Source organism: Antechinus flavipes, chromosome 2 (genome assembly GCF_016432865.1).
Source record: "Antechinus flavipes isolate AdamAnt ecotype Samford, QLD, Australia chromosome 2, AdamAnt_v2, whole genome shotgun sequence".
Classification (NCBI taxonomy): Eukaryota; Metazoa; Chordata; class Mammalia; order Dasyuromorphia; family Dasyuridae; genus Antechinus; species Antechinus flavipes.
Genome location: NC_067399.1, coordinates 260,449,554 through 260,475,528, shown reverse-complemented (window position 1 = coordinate 260,475,528; position 25,975 = coordinate 260,449,554). Strand labels below are relative to the sequence as shown.

The 25,975-nt window shown below is 33.6% G+C and overlaps 1 protein-coding gene across 1 annotated transcript in view; it reads left to right on the top strand.

The window, feature by feature from the left end:
• RABL6 (RAB, member RAS oncogene family like 6) overlaps positions 1-25,975 on the top strand; it is an 81,434-nt gene that overhangs the window by 11,362 nt on the left and 44,097 nt on the right. The window contains exons 3-5 of the mRNA XM_051976952.1: positions 6,726-6,773; positions 14,827-14,879; positions 17,178-17,269. Of these exons, the coding sequence (XP_051832912.1) occupies positions 6,726-6,773; positions 14,827-14,879; positions 17,178-17,269 (193 nt within the window). The remainder of the gene's footprint in view (positions 1-6,725; positions 6,774-14,826; positions 14,880-17,177; positions 17,270-25,975) is intronic.

Sequence of the window (25,975 nt, the reverse complement as noted above, 5' to 3'; positions counted from 1 at the left end):
TGATTCTCCATACCATAATATTATTTGCATAAAGTGATAGTATTGTTTCTTCATTGCCTATTCCAATTCCTTCAGTTTCTTTTTTTCTTCTTTTATTGCTATAGTTAGCATTTCTAGTACAATATCTAATAATACTGGTGATAATAGGTATCCTTGCTTCTCCCTTGATTTTATTGGGAAAACTTCTAGCTTATCCATATTATGGCTAATGATTGCTGATGGATTTAGATTACATAGTCCTTATTTTAAAGAAATCTCCATTAATTCTTATGCTCTAGTGCAGGGGTCCTCAAATTTTTAAATAGGGGGCCAGTTCACTGCCCCTCAGACTGTTGGAGGGCCAGACTATAGTAAAAACTATAGTAAAAACAAAAACTTTGTTTTGTGGGCCTTTAAATAAAGAAACTTCATAGCCCTGGGTGAGGGGGATAATTGTCCACAGCTGCCGCATCTGACCTGCGACCATAGTTTGAGGACCCCTGCACTAGAGCATTCCTGTTTTAATAGGAATGAGTATTATATTTTGTCAAAGAATTTTTCTGCATCTATTGAAATAATCATTTCTATTGGTTTTTGTTATTATATTGATAGTTTCCCCAGAATTGAGCTAGCCCTGCATTTCTTGTATGAATCTCACCTTGTCATAGTGTATGGACCTTGTGATATATTGTTGTATAATCTCTTTGTTAATATTTTATTTAAGGTTTTTATATCAATATTTTTTAAAAGAAATCAATTTAGAGTTTTCTTTCTTTGTTTTTGCTCTTCTTGCTCCTCTTGGGGATACTGAGAAAAACTAAAGTGATAAAAAAAAATACTTCAAAAAGTGTTTTGTTTTAAAGAACTTAATATGTGCTAAACACTGTATTTACCACTGAAGGATATCAAGACAAAAGTAAAACAATCCTCACCCTCAAGGATCTTACATTCTAATGAAAGAAGAAACCGTGTGTGTGTGTGTGTGTGTGTGTGTGTGTGTGTGTGTGTGTGTGTTAACCTTAGAGGGAAAGGCATTAGCTAGAAATTGGTCCAGAATTTGAATACGCTAGAAAAGGCTTGTAGAAATATTTAATTACATTCTTAGACCACAATCTGTTTAGACATTACTTGTTCAGGGATTATCTGCTTTATTTCTAGTTCTTTGCTCCTTTAATAAGTGCTGCTATAATTATTTGGGGATTTTATAGAAGCTTTGGTGTTTATAACCTCCTTGGAGTATATACCTAACAATGAGAACTCTGGATCAAATATCTGAGAGACTTTTCTAATCACTTTTTAAGCATGATTTCAAATGTTTTTCAGAATGGTTGGACCATTACATATCTTCACTATGAGTATTAGTGTGCCAGTCTTTTCACAGTCCCTCTTTAACATCTACTGTTCTTATCCTTTGTTATTATTGTCAATTTGCTGATTGTACTGATTTTTTTTTAATTTGCATTTCTATTACTAGTGATCTGGAAGTCATATGTTTTTAAATAATTTTCATTTCTTCTTTTGAGAACTGTTCATATCCTTTGACCATTTAAGCACTGAGGTTATGGCTCTTACTCTTTGTACATTCTATCAGACCCTTATCAGATATATATATATATATATATATATATATATATATATATATACATTCTATCAGACCCTTATCAGATATATATATATATATATATATATATTTACAATCTTGAAAGATTGTAAACTTGAAGTTGTTTATTCTCAGTTTGTTTCCTTAATGAAAAAACAAGGAACTCCTGTGCTGAAGTATAAATAACAAGAGGTTTGGGTTTTTTTAGGCTTTTCCATTTCATGCCATTGATATAAACCTAAAGAGTGAATAGTTGGTGAACCAGAATGGTCAACCTAGCTTCAGTTAAAATCTTGCTATGCTAGTATTTAATTTAATAATACAGTATTCTATTCTTTTACCACTCTTCCTTCCCTATCTCTAGTCATGTGATACTACTCAAAGGATCTCATGATTATCATGCTAAAAAGTTGATTTGTGGGATTTAATATGATCACATATTTCTGGAGCTTTAGGAAATTTTCCATAAAAAGATCTATCATGAAGACAATTTATAGCCATGTACCTATCTCCATATTTTAATGTGAAGCTTTAAAATAATGGTGGATAATAGTTGGATCTTATTTTCCCTATTGCCAGCAGCTTATTTGTTACTTATTTGGGGAGGATAGGAATGTAGTATTGTGATAAGTGATTTTACTTTGATTTTAAGATTCATTTTGAATCTCTTCCTACAGTATCCCATAATTTTTTTTTCCCCAATCTCTAAATGTATTACAATAGCTTCAGTGCTACGTTTTTCACAAAAGTATTGCTTTTCCCATGGCATTACTGAACTCTCATGATTCCCAGCATTCTTATTACTTTCCGTTCTTCTTTCTTAGTTTAAAAAAATTTTTCTTCTGTAGATGATTGAGCCCTTTGTGTCTGTATTCTCACACTTTCCTGGGAGGGCTCTCATATTAGATGTTAACACCAAATGTATAATTACTCAGGCTTTCATTTTCATGGCTCCTTATTGATTCCCCTAGAATAAAGAACTTGCTTCTGAGGATTAAGGAGATATAAAACTTCAGAACAAGGTATACTGTACTTTGTAACACAAAGATGATAAGAGAAAGATGAGCTGCAAAAGAAAATGAGTAGAGGGAATTGACTATTGAAAGGAAACAAAGTAATGTCAAAGCAAACTTGTTGTGGTAGATAAAATACTGAAATAAGAGTCAGGAACCTGATACCAGGTTGAAAGAATTTACATATTTTTGTGATTTCTTTTGTTTGAAGGATTCAAGTAAAATTGAGTGCTATGGGACAGTTTGGTGACATAGTGGATAGAGAATCTGGGTTCAAATCTAGCCTTAAATACTTAATAGTTGTATAACTCTGGGCAAGTCATTTAACTCCAGTTACTTCACAAAACCAAAAACTAAGTACTAGTTGTCCATCTAGTATTCTGCCAAGCATTGAACAATAGGCTTCATGATTCACAGTATTCAGTGACATATAGGATGGTAATAGGGGAGGAGAGGTAAGGGTTGGAACTAAAAAGAAGATATCAAATTCATGCTGAGTTAAATTGTCAGAAACTATGGCTAGAAGATGTGGTAAGTATTTCATATAGAAAGATAAAATCAGTACCATAGGTCTTGAGCTTCACAACCTGAAAGAGGTGCTGTAATTAATAAGATTGTGTGAAATAATAAGAAAAGAATTTTATGATATTAATACCTGACATAGCACATTAAAGTTTACAAAGTGCTGAGGCTCAAACTCTCTGACGTATATGCTCCAAATAATAAATCTTCATTTTACAGATAAGGAGGGTTTAGTGACTTGCCTGATGTCACACAAAGTAGTTAAGTATCAGGCAGGATTTTTGATTCCAAGGTCAGCACTCCATTTAGCATACTGGTTCACTTAAGGAAGATTTGGAGCTTTTATAAACAAACAACTCTGGATATAGGTTTGGCTTATTAGGATAGTTTTTAATGTAAATTCAGTGGCTTTTAAGTCAAGTTATTGTTAATCTGTTGTTAGGGAATATATACCTCAGGGAAAGAATATGTTAAGAATTATAGGTTCTGATTTGTAGGCTTTCTAATCCACTGAATAGATTTTTTTTTTTTTAAAGAACTTTTAGTTATTACAAGAGTATATTGGAAATTAGAGAGCCAAACTGAGATTTTCTTTTTCTTTTTTTAAACTGAGATTTTCAGTGAAGCAATCTTCTAACTTCATCCTGGAGTTTTTGATTTTAAGCAAGTTCCTTATTTTCTGCAGTGTTTATTGTCTATAAAAACCTTTACTAGTACAGATCAACAACTCCTCTAAAATATAGTTTTAGTTGCCTAGAAAACAAAGAGGTTAAGGGACTTGTCCAAAATCATCTTTAGGGTCAGGATTTGAAGCTAAATTCAAATATACTTCTTTTCTGTCTTAACAGTTATAGTGTTTCCTAGGTTTATATAACTGTTAAATATCTGCCCCTTCAAATGTGCTAAACAGGTCAGCATTATTTGATCAAAAAAGTCAATGCTCTGGACTTACTGTGAGGGAGAGCAAAGCAAAACTGAGGAACCCTTTCTGATCTGGGGGACAGCCTCATTAGATCTATTTGGCTATTGGGGCCCAACTGGTAGCTATATCAAGGATATGTGTTTAATGTTATTTAACTATATCATATCCATGTTACTTCATAGTTAAGGCCTGGAAGCTAGGAAAAAAATGCCTTTCTAAAATCAAATCTGGACCTGGAAGTTTTATTTAGTGTCAGATCTTTTGACCTCTAATTCTCTTTCATAGACCCAATTTGAAAAACAGGTTTAAAAGACACTTTGAGGGGCAGCTAGGTGGTGCAGTGGTTAGAGCACCAGCCCTGAAGTTAGGAGGACTTGAGTTCAAATCTGGCCTCAAGACAACACGTCCTAGCTGCGACCCTGGGCAAGTCACTTAACCACAATTGCCTCAGCAAAAAAAAAAATAAAAAAAGAAACCACTTGTGAAGTTATACAAAACATTTGCTTCAATCTGTATTCAGACTTAATCAGTTTCTTCTGTAGATACGGATAGAATGTTTCATCAAGTCTTTCAGAGTAGTCATGGATCATTGTACTGTTGAGAATAGCAAAGTCATTTCACTCCAGAACATTGCTGTTGTTTTATATACAGTACATTTCTTTTTGCCTGAGTTCATGGAGGACTTTCCAGGGTTTTTTTTGAGAACATCCTACTCACCATTTGCCATAGAATAATAATATTCCATTATTTATTTATTTGTTCCACCAATTGATGAGCATCCCCTCAATTTCCAATTTTTTGCCCTGAGAATAGAGCTGCAACAAATATTTTTTGCATTTTATTTATTTTTTTTATCTTTTGGTATTCATGCCTAATAGTGGTATTATTAGGTTAAAGGATATGCATGAATTTATAGCCCTTTGGGCAAAGATCATATTTATTTATCATTTATCATTTGGACTATGGTATTCATTTCCCTCTATTTCATTGAATGCCTATCTTTTCCTCTGAAGGATTATATTCAGTTTTTCTGGGAAGGTTATTTTTGTTTATAATTCCAGCTCCATTCCTCTCTAGAAACTCATATTCTAATCCCTCCAGTCCTTTAATGTAGAAGCTACTAAATCTTGTTTTATCCTGACTGTGGCTCCACTGTACTTGAATTGTTTGTTTCTGGGTGTTTATAGTATATTTTCCTTGACCTGGGAGTTCCAAAATTTGGCTATAATATTCCTGGAAGTTTTCATTTTGGAATCCCTTTCAAGCAGTGATTGGTATATTCTTTCCATTTCTACTTTACCATCTGGTTGTAAGATATCAGGACAGTTTTCCTTGATAATTTCTTGAAAGATGATGTCCAGGCTCTTTTTTTTTTTTTTTTTTTTTGATCATGACTTTCAGGTAGACCAATAATTTTTTTTTTAATTTTCTTGTTGTTTTTCATTTTTTTGTTGTTGGTGGTTTGTTCTCATGGTTGCACCATCAGATGGAACAATGCACTCAAGTCCAACACCTGTGTAGTGCTACACTGCTTTGAAATGTTAATAACTGCTTTTAATTCCACCCCTCCCAACTGTGTTCCCCATCAAATAATTTTCATATCTTTGAATGATTTGTTATTGTAAATCAATAATTATTAAATTATCTCTCCTGGATCTATTTACTAAGTCAGCTGTTTTTCCAATGAAATAGTTCACATTTTCTTTTTATCTTTTCATTTTTTTGGTTTTTCTTTGTTGTTTCTTGATTTCTCATAAAGTCACTAGCTTCTATTTGCTCAATTCTAATTTTTAATGAATTATTTTCCTCAGTGAGATTTTGTACCTTTTTTTCCCAGTTGGCCAATTTTGTTTCTGAAGGCATTCTTTTCCTCATTAGCTTTTTGTATTTCCTTTTGCACCACTCTCAATTCTTTCCCTAATTTTTCTTCTTTCTCACCTAATTTTCAGAATCTCTTTTTGAGCTCTTCCATGGCCTGAGTCCAATTCTTATTTTTCTTGGAGACTTTGGATGAAGGAGTTTTGACTTTGTAATCATCTTCTGAATATGTTTTGATCTTTCTTGTCCCCATAGTAACTTTCTGTGGTAACTTTTTTTTTGTTGTCTGCACATTTTCCTAGAATGCTACTTGACTTTTAACTTCTAAGCTTCAGGGATTTTGTGTAACTGTTTTCAGAGATCCTGACCACAAGCTCCCTTTTCTGCCCTGGAACTGTTAGAAGTGTCCTCACCCCACTGTAGCTTGTAAGATCTAGTGTGGTAAAGCAACAGAGTTTGTCTAGGGCAGGGGCCAGGCCAGAACTGTGCTGAAGTGGGCTGCACTGGGATTGCATGCTGGACTTTACCCTGATATCACAGACCATTTCTGCTGATCTTCTAAGTTGCCTTTGGCTAAAAAAGTTCTACTCTGTCTTTTGGGGTATTCTGATGCTCTAAAATTTGTTTAAAGTCATTATTTAAAGGAATTTAGAGCAATTTGGGGGAGAGATTGAGCAAGTTCCTTTCGCCTCCACCTCTACTACAGTCATTTTTGTACATGTAGTTTCTTTTCCCTCTTTATGATCTCTCTGGAATACAGACTCAATAGAGACACACTGCTGGATCAAAGAGTATGAACAGTTTTACAGCCCTTTGGGCATAGTTCCAAATTAATATACCCTTCTAATACTCTTTTTTTCTCTCATTTTAGCCACAGATGACATTGTAAAGGTTGAAGTCTGGGATGTAGTTGACAAGGGTAAGTCATCCCCTCCTTTTTAACCTAAAGTCCTAAGTTTGATGTGTTTTATGCATGAAGATCAGCATAATTTCTTTCCTTTTAAAATTCTGGGAAATTTTTTTCCTCTATTTCAAGCAGCCTTGATTATATACTGTTTTATGAAATGGATGTTGTGCATTCATTATCAAACTTAATCTCTGGTTCTGCTGATTCAAAAATCTATTTGCTGCATACTCCAGTCTGTCCAAGGAAATGAATTTTCTGTTTGTTTGTTGGCAAACACCATTCTATTTATTCATGAAGTTTTGGGTTATTGGGATTTTTTACCATTTATACAAATTATCTTTTATTCTGTTTATGGTTTTAATATGCTATATTAGCTCTTAAGGTAGAATAAAACAAACTAAACTCCCCTAACGCCACAGCATGTAGGACAGGAATCAATAGCATATCCTTTATTCAGTTTTATTTAATTCTTTTAAAATTAACATTTCTGGTTACTTTTCCAAAATTTCTTTCTTAAATCTGGGCTTAATCCAGATAAATCAGGCAAAAGATTAGATTTATTCAAGACTGTTGTATTTTAGAAAAGTGATCTTAAACACTGTCCTAAATTCTTAAATATAAGGAAATCTGTCAAATCACGAGTTTTGAAGTTTACATATAAAACAGAAGAGATTCACAAGGAATATTTTTACGAACTTGTAAATTCAGAGGAAGAAGCTACGAGTCGAGAGTTCAGTGGACAACCAGATTCATCTTCATCTCACACCACTGTGGTAGGTGGCTGGGCTCCTGCACGCCCCCCACTGAGACCAAGCTGGTCTGAAAGACTCTCCACTACATCTTTCTAAGGTGCTGGAGCCTTATGAATTGCCAAGAATTGGGGTATAAGAATTGGGTTATTCTACTGTCCTGTATTCATTGGTCCTTAGGTGCACAGCTCCTGTTACCTCAAAAAAGATATCCAAAACATAGCTCAGAATTTTTTCTCCCATCACAAAAAAGAATATTCTTTTTGACTCCTAAAGATAAAAGAGCATCAGCATTATTCCTGCAGTACTTTTTCAGTTGTGGAATAAAAACATATAGAAACTAATACCAGACTCCATCTGATGTTGGCTTGAAACTTAAATAGTTTTACTGGTTTTTAAGGGGAAGTGAAAAAACAACTGGCAGAGAGTAAATTTTAGTCCATAACAAGGAGTAAGGGAATGGGTAGGAATATTTTTTCTAGCCTTTTAATGACATGCTATTTAATAAAATTTCTGAAGTTTTCATTGATTAACAATCTCTCATTTTTATTTCTTCTTATGCTTAGGGCAAAAATTTCTCCTCTGTGATTCTTTAGGTGAGAATTTATACTAGTTGCATTAGCCTTGCAATATTAAAGCATTTTTGCAGTGTAGTGCTGAATAAGATCTGGTCTTTTTCTTACCTTTTCCAAGATCTTATCTTTAACACATATTGATAGTTGCATGCCATCCTCCAATTACAAGGCTTTATTTGAAATGGCAAACACTAGAAATATGTCTGGATATGTACTTTCCATGCTAATAGTTTCTAGCTTAATTCATCTCTTATTTCCCAAATATTCTTCCTGGGATATATTATTATTAAAGATTTAATGGATAAAGGACTATTTAGAACTGATTTTAGTACAAAAATTTTTTTAATCGCCTTGTTTTCATTGCTAAGTTTGTGGTAATGAAATTCATCTAGCTAGAAGAACATTAAGCCATTCCAATTTAGCCTTGTGTTGACTTATACTTTAAAAACTCTTTTCTGCAGTGCTTTTAGCATATTTTAGAAGTTGCTTCCAGAGAATTACAAAATGTCTTACTATTCAAAGGTCCAGTTATTATTCTATATTGTGAAAAAGACAGTATTATTTTGCAAACATTTGGTGATTTTGGGGAATCTGCTAGTTTGTATTTAATTTAAGTGTTTGCTTCCTAGCTTTGCTGTTGGTTTATTTTTCCCTCCAGGCTGCTGTAAGAAGTCAAAAAGTGGGTTTGGTTTTTTCTGTATATCTAGCGAACAGCGTGGTTCAGCACTACATTGTTTTGTAGTACAGATTTTAATTATCTCTCAACTAAAAGTATTTCTTCTTATCTTGAAGTGCAATTATTTATTGTCTTGAAGGACAGTAATTTCCTGAGTAATAGATTGAATTGCCTTTTTGTTTTGGTTTGGTTTTGCTTCCTAATTATATGCATTTGTTTATTAGCTATCTCTGGGGCTTGGGGTGTTGATTAAATCTTATAAATTGTTTTCAGCTGGTAGTTTGTTTTTTTTTGTTTGCTTGTTTTTCCCCCTTAGACTTGGGAATATATCAAAGTAGGAATTTAACCTAGGTTTCACAGGTAGAGTTCAGGGGTTGAATTTGGATGGGGGGGGAAATTGTCTTTATTTTCATTATCCTGTATATTTTATGCATGTAAAAAACATTCTTAGAATAGATCCCTAATACAAAAATAAAGCACCCTGTTCTGAAGTATGCATTATCACCATTCTTTCTTTTGAGTAATTCCTAGGGTTAGTTCATAGAACACTTTGAAAACCCTCTCAGACCTAAACTTGTGTTTTCACTATATTTTAAGATGTAATAATACACTTATAATACCAGACATTGCCTTTAAGCATGTCTTAAAGAAATAGACATCTATTTCATTACATCTAAAGAAATACATGGTTCTCTTTCATAAGTCATTATTGGCTAAGTAAGCATCAGTTAGTACTATTTGCCAACTTAGAGATGAGATGCATAGCAGTCAGTTTGACTCTTAGAAATCTAAGATAGCACCTGAAACTTAAACATAAAGGACTGAGGCAGCTCAGTGGTCCAGTGGATAGAATACTGTGCCTTGAATCACTGTGTCCTTGGGCAAACGGTTTAACCTCTGTTTGCTTCACTTTCCTCAACGGCAAAATGGAGATAACAGCGCCTACCTCCCAATGTTGTAAAGATGCACAGTGTCTGGTAGATGGAGATGCTAGTTGCTGTAATAACTACAAGATACATACAGGATAAATTGAGAGCAACCTCAGAAAGAAGGTATTAGGATCAAGGCCTAGGAAAAGCTTCTTGTAGAAGGTGGGGCTTTAGCTGAAACTTGAAGGAAGACAGAAGACAGTGAGAAAGGAAAGAATTACAGGCATGAGCCCAGCCAGAGTTAGACAGGAATGGGGGAGGGTGAGAGGAAGGTTACATGGTCAGAATTGCATTTTAGTAAGATCGTTTTGACAACTCAAGTGGAGAATAAATTGGAGGGAAACGAGGCAGGAATGCCAACCAGCAAACTTTTGCAATAGTTCAGCCGTGAAGTGAAGAGAGCCCGCATCCAGGAAGGGGTAGTGTCAGAAGAGAAGAATGGGAGTTTGTGAGAGATGTTTCTAAGGCAGAATCAGCGACAGTTAACAACTGATATAGATATAGTGCAGGGGAAAAGAGTAGGAATCAAAGATAACATCTAAGTTGAAAGCCATGATGACTGGGAAGACAATGAAGAGTTTTTAAGAGAAAAGTTAGGAGTGAATTTTTAGATATATTGAGTTTAAGTTCTATATTGTCTGATTGCCATTTGGATATGAGAGACCTGTTGGTCATGAAAAAATAGACACTAGACTTGAGAGTCATTTGCATGGGGGCGATTATTGAAACCATGGGAACTGATGAAATGAAATACTATAGAGGAAGTAGACATAGGACCCTAGATAGATCTTTGTGGTTAGCAAGTGTGACATAGATGAAGATCCAACAAAGGATGCCTAAGTGGTTACAGGTAGGAGGAAAGCATAATGTCTGCAAAACTGAGTGACCTCTCTCCATTTATTTAAAAATAAGGATTTATTTATTTGTTTGTTTGTTTATGTTTTTGAAGGGAGAGGAACATAGAGATGGGAATGCAGTTTGTAAATAGTTTTGTTTGGAAGTATGCTGTATTGAAGCCAAAAGTAGCTTTTTTTTTTTTTTTTTTTTAATGTGGGAAAACATCTCAGAGGACTGATTTGTAACAACATATCTGTGACTAAGCCATCGTATCAAATCTTTATTAAGCCATTTTCATGTTAGTTTCTCACAGAAATTAACTTCTTCTTCTTCTTCTTCTTCTTTTTTTTTTTTTTTTTTTTTTTTTTTTTTTTTTTTTTTTTGAAAAAGGGCGATATGGCTTAAATTGGCTTAAGATAAACAGGACTGAGAGGAAATGGAAAAATAGGTTAATATTTAATAATAGATGCATGTAAATGTGTATGAAGAAAACTTCTTACCTGGTTATTTTTGCCCATTTACTTATTAACCCCTTAGAGGGCATATTATTACCTGGTTTTTGTTCTCTTGGTCTTGACATTTACTAGTAATGTGAAACCACAGAGCTCTAAGTTTCAGATATGCTTACTGGTTATCCTTTTAGTGTTCTTTAAAAAATAACATCCTGTTAATGTTGAGTTTAAATTTTTTTTGATGTGGCAAGACACCTATATACCTCTCAGAATCTGTTATCCTTATGTTAGAAGTATAATTTGAACATCAGTATACTGTTTTTAATTGGTGAAGCTTAGAGCTGCTGGAGTGTAATTGAGGCACTTTAAGTCACAGTAATTCTAAACTCTTGTTGGATTCACTTGTTTAACCATTTTTCAATCCCTTAGTGAAGCTGATTTTTTTATTAATATCAGAATGATAAGGAGATGTGATATTGAATGAGCCACTAGGCAGTCCAATTTGAAACATTATGAGTTTGTAACAATCATTTGAGTATTTTGTAAAGGATAGGTTATTTACCTTAAACAGCCAGTTAAACTTCCAAGCTTTCTCAGGAAAATACTTCATAACTTTGCAGTGTTCCTTTGTTATAATGTTGGTTCTGGTAAAAGCAATTTTTCACTTTAGCTATATGGTTAACCAAGGTACTAGGGCAGCTTGTCCCATTTCTGTCCTTTGCCTCTTCAAAAACTGCTTTAAAAAAAAAAAGTGTTGTTTCTTCCATGAGAATATAAATTACTGATTGGCAAGAGCTGATTTTTACTTTGTATATTTGTATTCCTAATACTTAGCACAATGCTTGGCACTTAATGCATAATACATGCTTTTGCATTCATTCAGTAGGACTTACATATAAAGAATATAGTGTTGATACTAAAATGGCACTTCTGTGTATGTTTGAGGCTGATATTATCCTGAAGAGAAAAGAAATAAAAATCTAAGACCACTATCCCTTCACATCACAGTAGCTTTTGCTAAGGAGAACTTAGTATTTTTTTCAAGTAAATTTGAATCTAAATCTTTGTATCTTGTTACAAGTCCTTTTTCTTCCTGTTGATATAAAGAACTACTAGTAAGGAAACTTTCTCTACCAGAACTAATGAACAACTTTTTTACAGCTTGTAGTCTTGAACAGCTGGGGCACAGAGAAATAGTGACTTATTTGGACTGTATTTTACTGCCTCCAAGGCCAGTGTTTAGGTTTTTTCTATTTAGTTCATTTTCCCACAAGTCCTCTTACACATGTAAATTAATATATGGTATAGTAGGAAAGTACAGTTGATTTTTTTTTTCTTTTGTTCATTAAGAGAGATGATTGGAGGTCCAAAAATAAACATATAAAAATAGGGATTTGGAAAATATCTTTAAAGAATTAAAGGAATTGGAATTGTTTTGCCTATAAAAGAGGAAACAGCAAGCACAAAAAACAAAAAGATTTTCCCCCATAAGGAATTTAGATACTATTGGGGTACATGTACATGTCCATAAAAATTATATACACAATAATTCTATCTGGGAAACTTCATGTGTGAGGTGATGCTTAAGCTGAACTTTGAAAGAAACTAGTGATTCTAAGAGGTGAAGGTGTGGAGAAGTCTGCTTCAAGCAAAATAGAGAGCATGTACAGAGGCACAGAGATAAGAGATGATGTATTGTGTGTGACAGCAGGAAGATCATTGAAGCAGAACCAAAGAGCATGTGAAAGGGAGTTATAATAAGGCATAAATCTGGAAGGGTAGGCTGAAACCAAATAGTAAAGACTAAACAGTTTGTATTTGATCCTAAAGTTAATATGAGAAAGTCAACAAGGCTTAAAAATTGATTGGATACGTAAGTGTGAAGAGTTGAGAAAGACTATCTAAACAGTTTTGAACCTGAGTGACTGCCAGAAGGATTTTGCTCTTCTCTGAAATTAGGAAATCCAGAAAAGGACTGGATTTAGAGGAAAAGAATTATTGTTGTAAAAATGATGAGTTTGAAATGTTTTTGGAACATCCAGTTAAAAATGATATGAAGGAATTGTTCAAGAGCTAGATTGGGGACAGTTAGGTGGTATAGTAGACAGAGCACCAGTCCTGGAGCCAGAAAAATCTTGAGTTGAAATCTGGCCTTAGACACTTAGTAGCTGTGTGACCATGGGCAAGTCACCAAACCCCAGCTGCTGAGAAAGGATATATAAATCTAGGCATCATCTGCTCAGAGATGAGAATTAAATCTTTGAGAATTGAAAGAGACCATCAAGAGAGAGTATATTGAGAAAAATGCCAAACTGACCATTTTTCTATATAGAAAGGATTCTCAAAAGGAAGATGACTAATGCAAGAGTAATTGAGAGACTATTTAACAATTCCTTTCCTGTGAACCTGTATAAGAATAAAATGCATAGTCATCTGTTTTGACTTTGAAGTCCTAGAGATATTATATCTCTTAATGTCTTTTCTATGTTCCATACATCCGAAAATATTGTCATTCTCATAGTAATATGTGATCTTTTCAGATTTAAAGGTAAGCAGTTTTATTTTCATTGAAACATTTTTTCCCCTTTGGTAGTGGAAAACCACTTCCTTGATTCCAATGAATAAAAGCCGTTGAGGTATTTACCCTGTTTTTAATCATGATTCTGTCATCTTTACCCAAAATGATGTGTATGACTTTATAAAACCCCAATATTGGCTTTTAAGGAACTATTAGGTAATCTGTATTTTTGATCTAAGGAAATATTTTTCCCTCTGTGATTTTCTCAGGGAAGGAGGAAATGGTGCAGGACTTAGAAAGAAGGATTGAAAAGGTTAAAAATGTTTCAGAAATTCTTTCTGACCTCTTCCTCTGGTTTAACAATCATAATGCGGATCCATATCTCTCTGCCATCACTCATATACAAAAAGTAATTAAGTGACAGTGACAGGAGAAAGAAGTCATAGTTGAAACTTGAATTAACTTTTTCGTGTTTCTATAGATGCCCATTATAAAAAGGTTCCTTGGCTTTCTTTTAAAATTTTTCTTAAAACAGGTCTAGGAACTAATTTAAGAATATTGAGACCTTCCTTTCCTCCTAGGCCAGTCCTTGCAGACTTATGATCATTTTTGCTGCTGAATTCACTAGAAGCAGTTCATGTGAAGGTGCTTAACACAGTTTTTCCAACACCCTATTGAAACCCTGCTTTGTCATGCACTAGGGCTTCAGGTCAGTGCAACCTGGTTTTTCTGTCTTTTGTTTTAAAATAGTTTGCACATTGAACCTGTATGCATCTTAATTTATGCTGCATTTCAATTTTGAAATAATGTTGCATTTTACTTTCAGCTGAAACAGAGTAAAGAACAATTATAATAGATCTGATTTGTTTTCAGGCAGCTGTCTCATGCTAGTCCCTTAATCAGAGTTAGATTGCTATTTCTTGCCTAGGTTTCGGTTTTCACCTTACCTTTCATTTCATTGACATTCATGTGAAACCATTTAGAGGGAATCAAAATGTTTCAAGTTTCTAAGATAAGAAATGTAGTGAGAGAGTTGCCTCATTAGCTGATGAGTTCTCTGTCATTGGAAGTATCCAAGCAGAGGTTGGATCTTTTTAGAGCTGTTTTAGAGAGGAAAAGTAGAATCATGTATCCAAGTAATATTTGACTAGCTAAACTATGAAGGCCCTTCCCAGCTCTTTGGATTCTTTATTACACGACAGAAACAGCTTGTTTCAAATGGATATGAGGGAGAAAGGAGGTAGGGAGGACACTCCATCCGTTAGACACTTTTGCATTTTTGTGTATTTGGCACTTCAAGTCCATAATTTATTTCTGTCTTTTAATAAGGAAAGTGCAAAAAACGAGGAGATGGTTTGAAACTGGAAAATGATCCCCAGGAGGTAAGCCATTTTGAGATACCAGTTCTTTCTCTTCCCTGAGCTCTCTCTATTTTTTTAATGTTACATGTTTTGATGCACATGATGTAGATCCAAGTTAGTTTATTTGATAATCCTATAAAAACTGACATATTTTCAACTTTTTAATGATGCTCTTTATTATTCTGGACCTCCTCCTCCCACATGTCCCTCATTTTAACTTTCCTCATAAGTGTCCAGATCAGATAATTCCTACTTCAGGAAATGACTATTTTTGAATCTCCTCAGAGCCCATATATGGTAAGAACAGATGCAGATGGTGCTTGTTGTCCGTTTGTGTGTCCTGTCCATTTTGTTAGAGACTACTTGTATCTATTACTCAGTTATGTCAAATGCCATCCGAACTAATACGTGTTAGTGAAATATATATTACCTTTTCTTTACACCCAGAAATGACCATCAATAATGGGAGTTTTCCTGAGTTGTATTTTAAGTTAGTTGATTACCCTTGAATTGCCTTTCACAAAAATCTTAGCTTGTAAGCAGATTTGAAAGTGAAAAAATTGACTTGAAGATAAATCCATTTTTCAGACTCTTGAGACAATTTCAGCATCTACTCTGTGAAAGTAAATTGAGGTAATCAAAAGATATCCTTAATTCACAGCGAACATGGACCCTTCTTTCTATCAGATGTACTAGTGCTTTATAGCTGCTAAATACTTCTCATTTACATGGCAATATATTGGGCTATGGCCTGTGAGTTGCTAGAATTCAGAATCTGAATTTAGAAAGTACGAACTTTATTTCAGATGCTTACCAGTAAGATACCTGTAATGGTGTTACTCTATTGTTACCTTAAAAACCAGTTGTAAAATCTTATGTAAGGCCCAATTTCCAGTCACTAAAATAATATTCCTCCAATAATAGCTTCATTGTGTAATGGAGGTGAGCTTATGTTCTTGAGGGACTATGCCAGTGGGACTGTAAATTCTAGCAGGTCCTACCAAGATAGAAAGCTTTGAAGATAATATTGGGATACTTCGTACACACAGTGGCTCCTGACCCTTCTCTGAGGTGACCTAATGACACATTTGCCTCCATTTCCTTTTTCCCTTTTTACTCACGCATATCAGCATGCTAAATTTTGACGATGGCATGGTAGCCGATTCCTGTGTGTGTCCATGAGCCCATTCCCTCCCATCTTACCTGGCATATGGCAACTATCAAAAGATAGTTTGAGGATCATTCTAGCCAGAGTTCTAGGAGATCATTACTAGAAGTTTGGCCATAAAGTGGTTTTTTTTGTTTTTGTTTTTGTTTTTTTGGTCAAAGCAGTTTATGAAAATTTAGATAAGGTTGTTTGGAGGGAGTGGGATTTCAGTCTTCATTAATAGAATAATAACCATACTACTTGAAATGATAAAATTTTTGAGGTCTTGAGTGTAACAATTTGAAGTTTTTAACTTTTTAAGTATTTCATTGTGCTTTCACTTCTATTTTTGTCATTTTGGCTTTCATAATATCCTTGTAAATTAAAGCAGGCATTACCATATATTACGATATTTAAATGCCATATAAGCATGTTATAAGCAGAGAACAGAGACTCTTAACAGAGGAATTAAGTGTCTTGTCCAGGTCATAGATTGAGGTAGTGACAAAGCCACTGTTAAAGAACACATATGTCTTCTGACTCCCAGTCCAGTGCTGTATCAAGAAATTTCAGGTATTTTGTAAATAGGTACTATTTAATACAGAGTTCTGCACCCTAGCTATGACATGCAGTGTTACTGAACATCACCAATCTAGCTGTGGTGTCTGGAGATAATTTAAAATGAAATTCTGTCTTGATTGAATAGAAAGATTGAACTGAAATCCTTAGGAATACATGAGACTTTTGTCAGAAGACTGAAGTTATTTATTCTTTCCTAGTGGCACATGGCCAATTACCTAAGAGTTTTACAGAAACAGTAGATATGGAATAAAGTAGCAGAGACACTAGGAAGGGTTTTTGCTAACTATGCCCTGGAAAAGTTCTCTGGAACCACATTATGAGCCAAACTGGAAGAAGGACTGCCCACTCGAGCATTTTTTTTCCCTTGCTTCTGAATAATAATTTGTTGATATAACAGCAGCATATAACCTTCTGAATCTTGCTGCCTGAATATTGTTGATAATTAGTTAAATGACAGAATATTTTTTTTCTTTTAGTCAAAGACACCTACCCTACTTAGCCTTTAAAATTTTTTTGAATTTCAAAAAAAGTCTACAAATGCCTTTGGGAGAATGGAATCATTTGTGATCTTTGTTCCTTGCTCTTCCTAGGCAGAATCAGAGATGGCTCTGGATGCTGAGTTCCTGGATGTATATAAGAACTGTAATGGTGTAGTCATGATGTTTGATATCACAAAGCAATGGTAAGGAAGATCTAAGATGGTTCTCTTACTAATTTCTTAAAAGTCAGTGTAGCTACATGTTCAGTGTTTACCATGTAACTTAACGTGGCACCCTCATTCATCTGATAAACTAGACAAAACAAGACCCCTTTTGTCTCAACTTTGGATTCTGCATGTTTTGAGGAGATGTTATTACTAATACGTATATTTCCTAGCTGAGAACCAATGCCTAAATAATACTTAAAATTAAAGTGGAATTTCATGTCTTTTATGTGAAGGTTGATATTAGATTAACTGGGTTAAAGAGTAAACAAGATCTGACTTGAATCACATTTAAACATCTTAATATGTATGTTGGGAAATATCAGTTTTTAATATTCACCTACTTAAATGACAATACCTTTATCATCTGTAGTACTTCTTCACTACTGTGAAAGTTTAATGTGATTCCTTTCTACCAGCTTTTTTGTAACATTTTGAGTATGACTTCTGGTAATTGATAAACATCCGAAATTAGCTTTTACATACACAAGGAATATAGACCTAGATATGCAGTACTATATACAATACTTCCATATGGACAATAAAAACCATAGGCTAATGGACAGGAGTAGACAGGTTAATAGAATCTTTATTTAGAAACAGAATACACATCGCTATGGGGAAATTTAACAAAGAATCCCTCTTCCCCTTTTTAGACTTTTAATACTATGACAATTTGCAGGAGTTTTACTAGGGAATTTGTCTGCATTTTGGCTTTGACACATAGCTTTGTCATTGTCTACCCTACAAATGCTGTCAGTGTTTTCAGCCTAATATAAAGGACATGGATGAGAAGGGATTAAAAATTTAAAAACAAAAAAAACAAGATAATGCATTTTTTTTTTTTTTTGCTTGAAATGTAATGGAGGTCGTTTTTAAAATACTTGTGTCAAAAGAGATACCATGTAGTGCATCTCTTTTCTCTCCATGCCTGTATCCCATTGGGGCCGGGCACCTTAAATTAAAATAATAATAATGCTTATTGTATGGAGATGATTCTATGATTCTTGAAGGCTATGCCACTATAGCCCACTGCGTGGAAGATTCTGCTGAGCTGGAAAGGCAGTTACCATCTTGAAGACAGACTGTTTTGTGAGGATTACCCTTCTCAAATATGGAAAGGTTTATTATTAGAGATTGACCACTATGTGATGGATTCTTTGGCCAAAGAAGTTCAGCAAAGAAAATTTCAAAATGGTCCTTAGTCCTGTGTGATTCCCTTCTGTTTCTGCAGTCATTGGTGGAAAAGGAGGCAAAAGATGCTAAGATTCATAGGGTTTTAAACTTGATATAAATACCTAATTTAACTTGCTACTAAAAGAATCCAAAGATAACAAGAAATATCATTTCTTGAGATGCTTGATTATCTTGCATTGCGTTTTTCATGAACTTTTTTTTTTTTAAAGACCACTATCAAGATAATTATGTCTTAACTTGCCTATATCTGTTGCAGAAGGTGAGGAAGTAAAGAAATTTTATGAAAAACTTGATAAGAACGTCTCTATTAAATCAACATATATTTTAATACTTGGTAACTTAAATGTGAAAGTGAATACAGGGAAGGGTGGGAAAAAATTAATTAAAAATGTTTATGAAAGAAATAAAGAATGCAAAGGCTTAATTATATATATATGTATACACAGATTCCTGTATATTATAAATATTTTCATGAAAAAACAATCTGGAGATAGTAGACATAGCAAAATACCAAATAGCATTACAAAAAAGCCCCAAATTGGTGAGACCTTAACAGTTAAGTCTCATATTTGTATAACAAGTCAACTTCTAATTGCACATGTTTAACATATTGGATTACTTGTTGTCTAGGGGAGGGGATGAGAGGAAGAGAAGGAAAAAATTTTTTCAATACAAGGTTTTTTGCAAAGGTAAATGTTGAAAATCATCTATGCATATGTTTCAAAAATGAAAATCCAAAAAAATCAATCCAAATTAATTCAAAATCCAAAAAAATCAAACAAACCCAAATCAGCTTCTTAGGGCAAATACCAAAAGAATAAAGAAAGAATAAAAATAAAAGAAGGAATTTAATTAAAACAACTCTAGACTGATATAGTTAAATGATGTGGAAAAAATAGGAAACAAGTACAAGAACATACATGGTCTGTCACCATTTCCTGTGGAAGTTTAATATAAATTGTTTGCCACAGTGAAAGATCCAAAAAAGCCTAAAAATTGCCTAAATTAGCAAACATTTGATCTCCTTGTAAAACAGAAAGTAACCAAGAATAATACCAATTTAGATTTTGAACTCATTGTGAAATCCTACAAAAGATGATGGTTTAAAAAAAACAAAAACATATGAATAATAGTCTTGCTGAAGGAAGTAAATCAACTGCCTCATAACCAATAAGGTATCAAACACCAGGCTTCCTATCTACTCAGAAAGTCTCAGGTCCAGATTTTTTGTTCTTGTATCCTGCCCCCATCTTCTACTTAGGGAAGTAAAACAAATCACTATCCTGGTGTGGGTCTGGGAAACAGTTCCCCTTAGTACTTTGATGGATGTAACAATCTACTGCCATATATCTAGCAGACACTGTTCTCTTCTCTGAATCCATGTGATTCAAAATTCAAAGTTGTTTATGTGAAAATTTCTTTCTCCTACTACCACTCAACCAAAACAGTTCTCTCCAAAGTTACCAGGGGTCCTTCTACTTGTTAAATCTAGTAGACTTATCTCTTTCCTCATTATTATTATTTTTTTAATTTTTTAAACCTCTGCAGCCTTTGGCACTATCAGTCACCCTCTTATTACTTTTTCCCCCCCTAGGTTTTTGGGACATTACTCTCTCCTATGTCTCTAATCTTTCTAACCATTTCCAGATTCCTTTGCTAGATCTTCATATGAGTTGTACCTGCTCATCATAAGTGTCCTTGGTGCTCTTGTCTTTAGATCTCTTCTCTTCTCCCTCTATACTATTTCACTTGGTGATCTCATCAGCCCTCAAAGATACTATTGTGAGTTCCTCAAGGGCAGGCACTGTTTTTTACCTTCTTATCTCTAGAGCTTAGTATAGTATCTGGCACATAGCAGGTAATTAATAAAAGGTTATTGACTGATTTTTGCTCTAGAGTTGACTGTTTCTGTCTAGACCAAGACCCCAAATTTTACCTTTGATTGTATCTTTTCTAAAGGATAATCCCTTTCTTCACTTATTTCCTATCTAATTTTTAATCTATCTACTTCTTTCCTTGGTGCCTAGAAATATGCTCTGTTTTCTCTATCATTAAAAAACCTTCACTTAACTCTGCCCTCTCCTCAAAGTAATGTTCCTGTGTTTCTCTTTTCAAAAAAGCTTTTGTTCTGAATTTAATTCCATATACAGAATAAAAGATTATATGTGAAATGATTTATCTTCATTTCATATAGCTCATTTTATATTTATATATGTATATATGTGCATATATAAAAAATTTACATACACATTCCTCATTATTTGTTTTTAATAATTTTTTAACATCATGGTTTTCCCCAATATCTCTTTTCTACCAGCCTGTTCCTCTTCCCAGAGAGATTATTCCATATAAATTTTTAAAGCCCATCCTCCATCCCTAAAAAAAAGACCGGGGGGGGGGGGGGAGGGGGGGGGCGGAAATCAGCATATCCAAACAACACTGAGAAAAAGTGTAAAAATGCATATAAAATATAAGACCTGTGAATCTTCCACCTTTGTGAAGGGGTGAGTTCAGTATTACCCATTTCTCTTTTTTTGAGCTATGCTTATTCATTATAATTATGTAACACTCAACTTTTGAGATATATATATTTTAGTGATTCTTTCCATTTACATTATTGTCGTTGTTTAAGTTCTTTTCTTGGCTCAGCTTACTTCATTCTGTATCAGTTCATGTAGATCTTTTTCATGCTTCTCCATATTCATTAGATTCATGCTTTCTTATAGTAATATTCTGCTACATTCATGTACAATTTATTTAGTCATTCCCCAATTGAGGGGTACCTACTTTGTTTCCACTTCTTTGCTATCACAAAAGATGGTGCTATAAATATTTTGTATAGATAAAGACTTTGTTCTTACCAGTAGCTTTATTGAATTTTAGAATCAAATATTTTATTTTCTTTGTAGAATTCCAAATTGTTTTCCAAAATGTTTGCATCACTACTCAGCTATATCAGCCATGTATGAGTGTGCCTATCTTTCCACAATTCCTCCAAAACTGACTGTTGCTTTTTTTTTTTTTTTAATTTGTCAGTTTACAAAGCATGAAGTGAACCCTTAATGATTGTTTTGGTAATTATTTCTCTTCTTATTAGTGATTTGGAGCATTTCATACTGTGTTTGCAATTCTTTTTTTTTTTTTTTTTTTTTTTTAGATAATTGTGATATAAAATTTTTCCTCCCTTTGGCTGTTTTTCTTATCCTAAGTGTACTGATTTTATCTGCAAAAAACTTTTCGATTTCATGAAATCAAAATTATCTACTTTATCTTTGAGAATCATTTCTATCCTTTATTTGGTTTAAAATTCATCTCATAAATCTGAGTTGTATGTAATCTGCTTCTCGTAATTTTTTAATGATCTGATATTTAATATCAAGGTCACATTAATTTAGAATGTGTTGTTATTGAAATATGATATGGCCATATGATACTTTCTGAAGTATCTTGATAGTGTTTGCATCTTGAATTTTTTTTCTTTTCAGTACATTTATTAAATGCTTCAGTTGACCCTCTTATTTTTTGGCAATATTATCACTAACTAGCTCTTCTATTTTTCCCCCTATTCCCTCCCTCCAATAAAAAGGGGAGGGGGGATCTTAATAATAAATATGATTTTTTGCCTTGTCAAAAATGTCATATTTTGCTCATAAGATCCATCACCCCTCTGTAAGGAGGGGCATCTCCTTTATCTCCAGCTCTTTGCTACAACAAAAAGAATAGGTGTTAATATTTTTGTTTGGGTGGCTATTTTTCTTTTTTTCTTTGATCTCTTTGGAATATAAAACTAGTAGTAATTTTGATGAGTTAAAGGATATAAACTAAATTCTTTGGGTATAGTTCTAAATTTCTTTCCAATGTTGTTGAACCAGTTCCCCTTAATCTCTTCTCTCTTTAATATCTGCATTTGTGCTTTCCACTTAACCTTCACCTCTTATCCCTTTGAAGTCTGATTTTGACTCCACAACTTGACTGAAACTTCTTGCCAAAGTTTATCTCTTAATTGCCAGATCTAATGATCTTTTCTCAGACATCATCATTCTTGGCCTTTATGCCATGTTTGCCCCCGGAGATACTCTCTCCCTTGACTTGCATGACTATCATTTCTTTGTACCCTTCTACCGGTCTGATAATTTCTTCTCTGTCTTCTTGGCTTTATTAACATGTGCCCCATTCCCATTGATGATTACATGAGTACTCCCCTAGCTCAGTTTCCTGAGCCCTCCTCTCTTTGTTCTGAATACCCTTTCTTGATAATCACATCAGCTCCCCATTAGTCAAGTTATTTCTGCTTATGACACTCAAGCCTTTGTTTCCAACCTTCACATAGATTTTATTTCCTCTCTCCTAAACCCATACCTCTTTCTAAATTAACTTTTGCTATAAAGCAAACCTTTCTAATGACCAAGCTCCCAATCTTAGCATCATTTTCCATTCTTTGCTCTTCTTCATCTTCCCCTTATATTTAATCAGTTGCCAAGTTCTTTTGATTCTACGTCTACACACTCACCTCTGTCCTCTTCTCTTCTATCACACAGCCATTTCCCCTAATTCAGGTTCCTATACCTTGAAAGACTGTTGCTGTTGCAATAGCTTCCTGATTGTTCCCTGTTTTCAATCTCTCTCTTGTCCAGTTCTTTCTGCAAATATTACTAAAACTCCAATTTGACATTATTCCCCTAATAAGTTTCAGTAATTCTCTTTTTCTGCTAGTAAATAGTGCAAGTTCCTCTATTTGGCATTGAAAGCCCCTTACAATCTGGCTCTAGCTCTCTTTCTAGACTTATTTCATATTACTTCACTGTCATACTTTATAGACCAGGCTATGGTTTCTTATACACAACATTCCATCTTCTGCCTTTTCCTTTTCTCAGATTGCCCCTTATCCTGGAAATGCTGCCCTGCTTCAATCTTTTAGAAGCCCCAGCTCCCTTTAAGACTAATCTCAAGTGCCTCTTCCCACATGTAATGTTTCTCTCTTACTCTCTTGATGACTTTGTATTTATTTTTATATATTTTTATTAATCCAGTTTTGTACTTTTCTTACCAGTAGAATTAAAACTCCTTGAGTGAAGGGTCTATTTCATGCAAGATGACTAGCATGTAATAGACATTTAATAAGAGCTTGTTTAACTGAATTATCACCTTACATAAAGTAGCAGGAAGAAATAGAAAGTATGATGGCAGAAAACTTGACATGAAACCTAATTAAACCTGATCATCACAAGAGTGGTTAAAAATAAAACAAGAAGAAAGATGACAAACCAAAAAATTGGAAATATTTGTCAGCATTTTCTGTAAGCAAATTATTCTCTATCTCTGCTAGTGCATCTCCTATATTTGAATTTTAACATCTTAGTCCTTAGTTTGCAGCCTAAAAAAATTGGAATGTCTAAGAAAACAAAGTTTAAAAGAACAGGACGGCACAAAATATATCAAGAAGAGATTTGTATTGAAGACACCACAATTTGAATGCTTTAAAACATAGATTTCAAATATCTTTCAAGATATTTGGAAAGAGGATTGCATTCAGTTAATTATGCAGTTTTTTAAATGATCTCAAATTTCTTAAAACAAAAACTCATATTTTTAATACTAAAAGTCTTTTGATGAGAGAACTGGCCTCAAAACCAGAAAAATCTAAGTTGAAGTTCTGTCTTAGACACAGATTTTGTGACTCCAGACAAATCACTTCACTTGTTATTGCTCCCAGGCAATTCTCTTAAGACTGTGACTTGCAGATCTGTGCTGGTAGAAATAATTTCTCAATTCCCAATACTGAGAAAATTTAAAAATACAGACCCCATTCCTGTCCTTGTTTCTTTGATAGTTACATGGCTTCAAGTCATGAAATGCCAGTCTCCAAAAAATTAAAAGTTAAAGTTCACTCAAAGGTTAATAAAAAGATGAATGATAGTAGTAAGTAGTAAATTCTCTATCCCCAATTAACAGCATAAAAAATTATCAGAGAATGTTTAACTGGAAAGGGAAATTAACTGGTCGTGTAGAAATGGCCCACGTATTTCATTGATTCCAATACAATATAGAAAACCATTATACTGGATGAGTTGAGCATGTGTTGTGATCTAAATGTCTCAAGGGATCACAACTGTGATCTAAATCAATAAGATCACAATTCCATCAAAGAATAAGTTAATACAAGAGCAAGAAATCATAGAATTCTTGAAGTGTAATCCATTTTAAATGGATTAAAGGAAAGCATTTTTATTCGATTGGTAATTAACATATGCAACTTCTGTAGAAATTTATTTAAGATATAAACATGTGAGAAAGGGGCATTCCTAGTGAAAAAAAAAGCCCATAGCTGCTGTTTATACAAAGAGCTCCCAAACTTAATGTATCAACATATAAGACAGTGCAGTTTTTCCATTTATGAAATAGGGCTATCTATTTGGTATATTTTCATCTGGCTTAGGACACCTTAGGATTGTATGGTTTGTGATCGGCTGTTCGCTTCAGCTGCATACTCCAATAACTCTTGTCTGTTCAGTAATATTCTGTGAGCATTAGTGTGTCAGTAGAAATAGTCCATCAGGTCTTCTTTCTGTTAGATAACAATAGAACGTCACTGATTTACCACTGACATTTCTTTCAACTATGTAGAACATAGGAGTAAGCATGTATGAGAGACTCCTTTGGCTTTAGGATAGATCAATATTCTCCAGTACCTGATTATTTCGTTGGAGTAAATTGGTATTGCTGACTTTTTAAATTGTTATTTAAATGTAAATTTAAATTGTGTTTTCTAATATGCTATTATTTATCTTAGTGAGTTTAATGAGTAGTTCTATGACTTAATACTTAGATTCTTTATAATAAAATCATAACCTAAATAGATTATCCTCTATTAGTTACAAAGAGCCTAATTGTTAAGCAGAAGATGTTTTGAATAATAGTTATTGCAATGTTTCCTTTGAATTGTATTCAGAGTTTGATTATTTGACTAACAGGCTGAAATTTACTTTAAAATATATGTGAAGGAAAATCTTACAAAAATGTATATTAACAAGATACCAAGCAACACTGGAGAACAAACTTAAAAAGATATTAGCATGATCTTTTGTATGATAGAACAGATGTATTTCATTATCTTGTATCCTTAGCAAAATGATACATAGTAATGATTTAATGTTTTAATGAATAAATATTTGGACATTTTGTCAGCACTAACTTAATTGTACAGTATGTACTTTAAAAGCAGCAAAACTTGGGTTTTTTGTTTTTTTTTTTTAGTGTAATTAAGATTTTATGCTAACATTTTTATATATGTATATATAGACCCTCTCCAGTCAATTCAAAATGTTGAAGTTCTTAGTGCAATTTTTTAAAGTAGCTTGTGTGCTTAAATTTCTGAAATTAGTATTACCCAATAAGCTAGGTGATACAGGGTGCTAGAAGTCAGGAAGGCCTGAACAAGTCACTTAATCTCTGTTTGCCTCGTTTTCTTTCTTTGTAATATGGGATAAC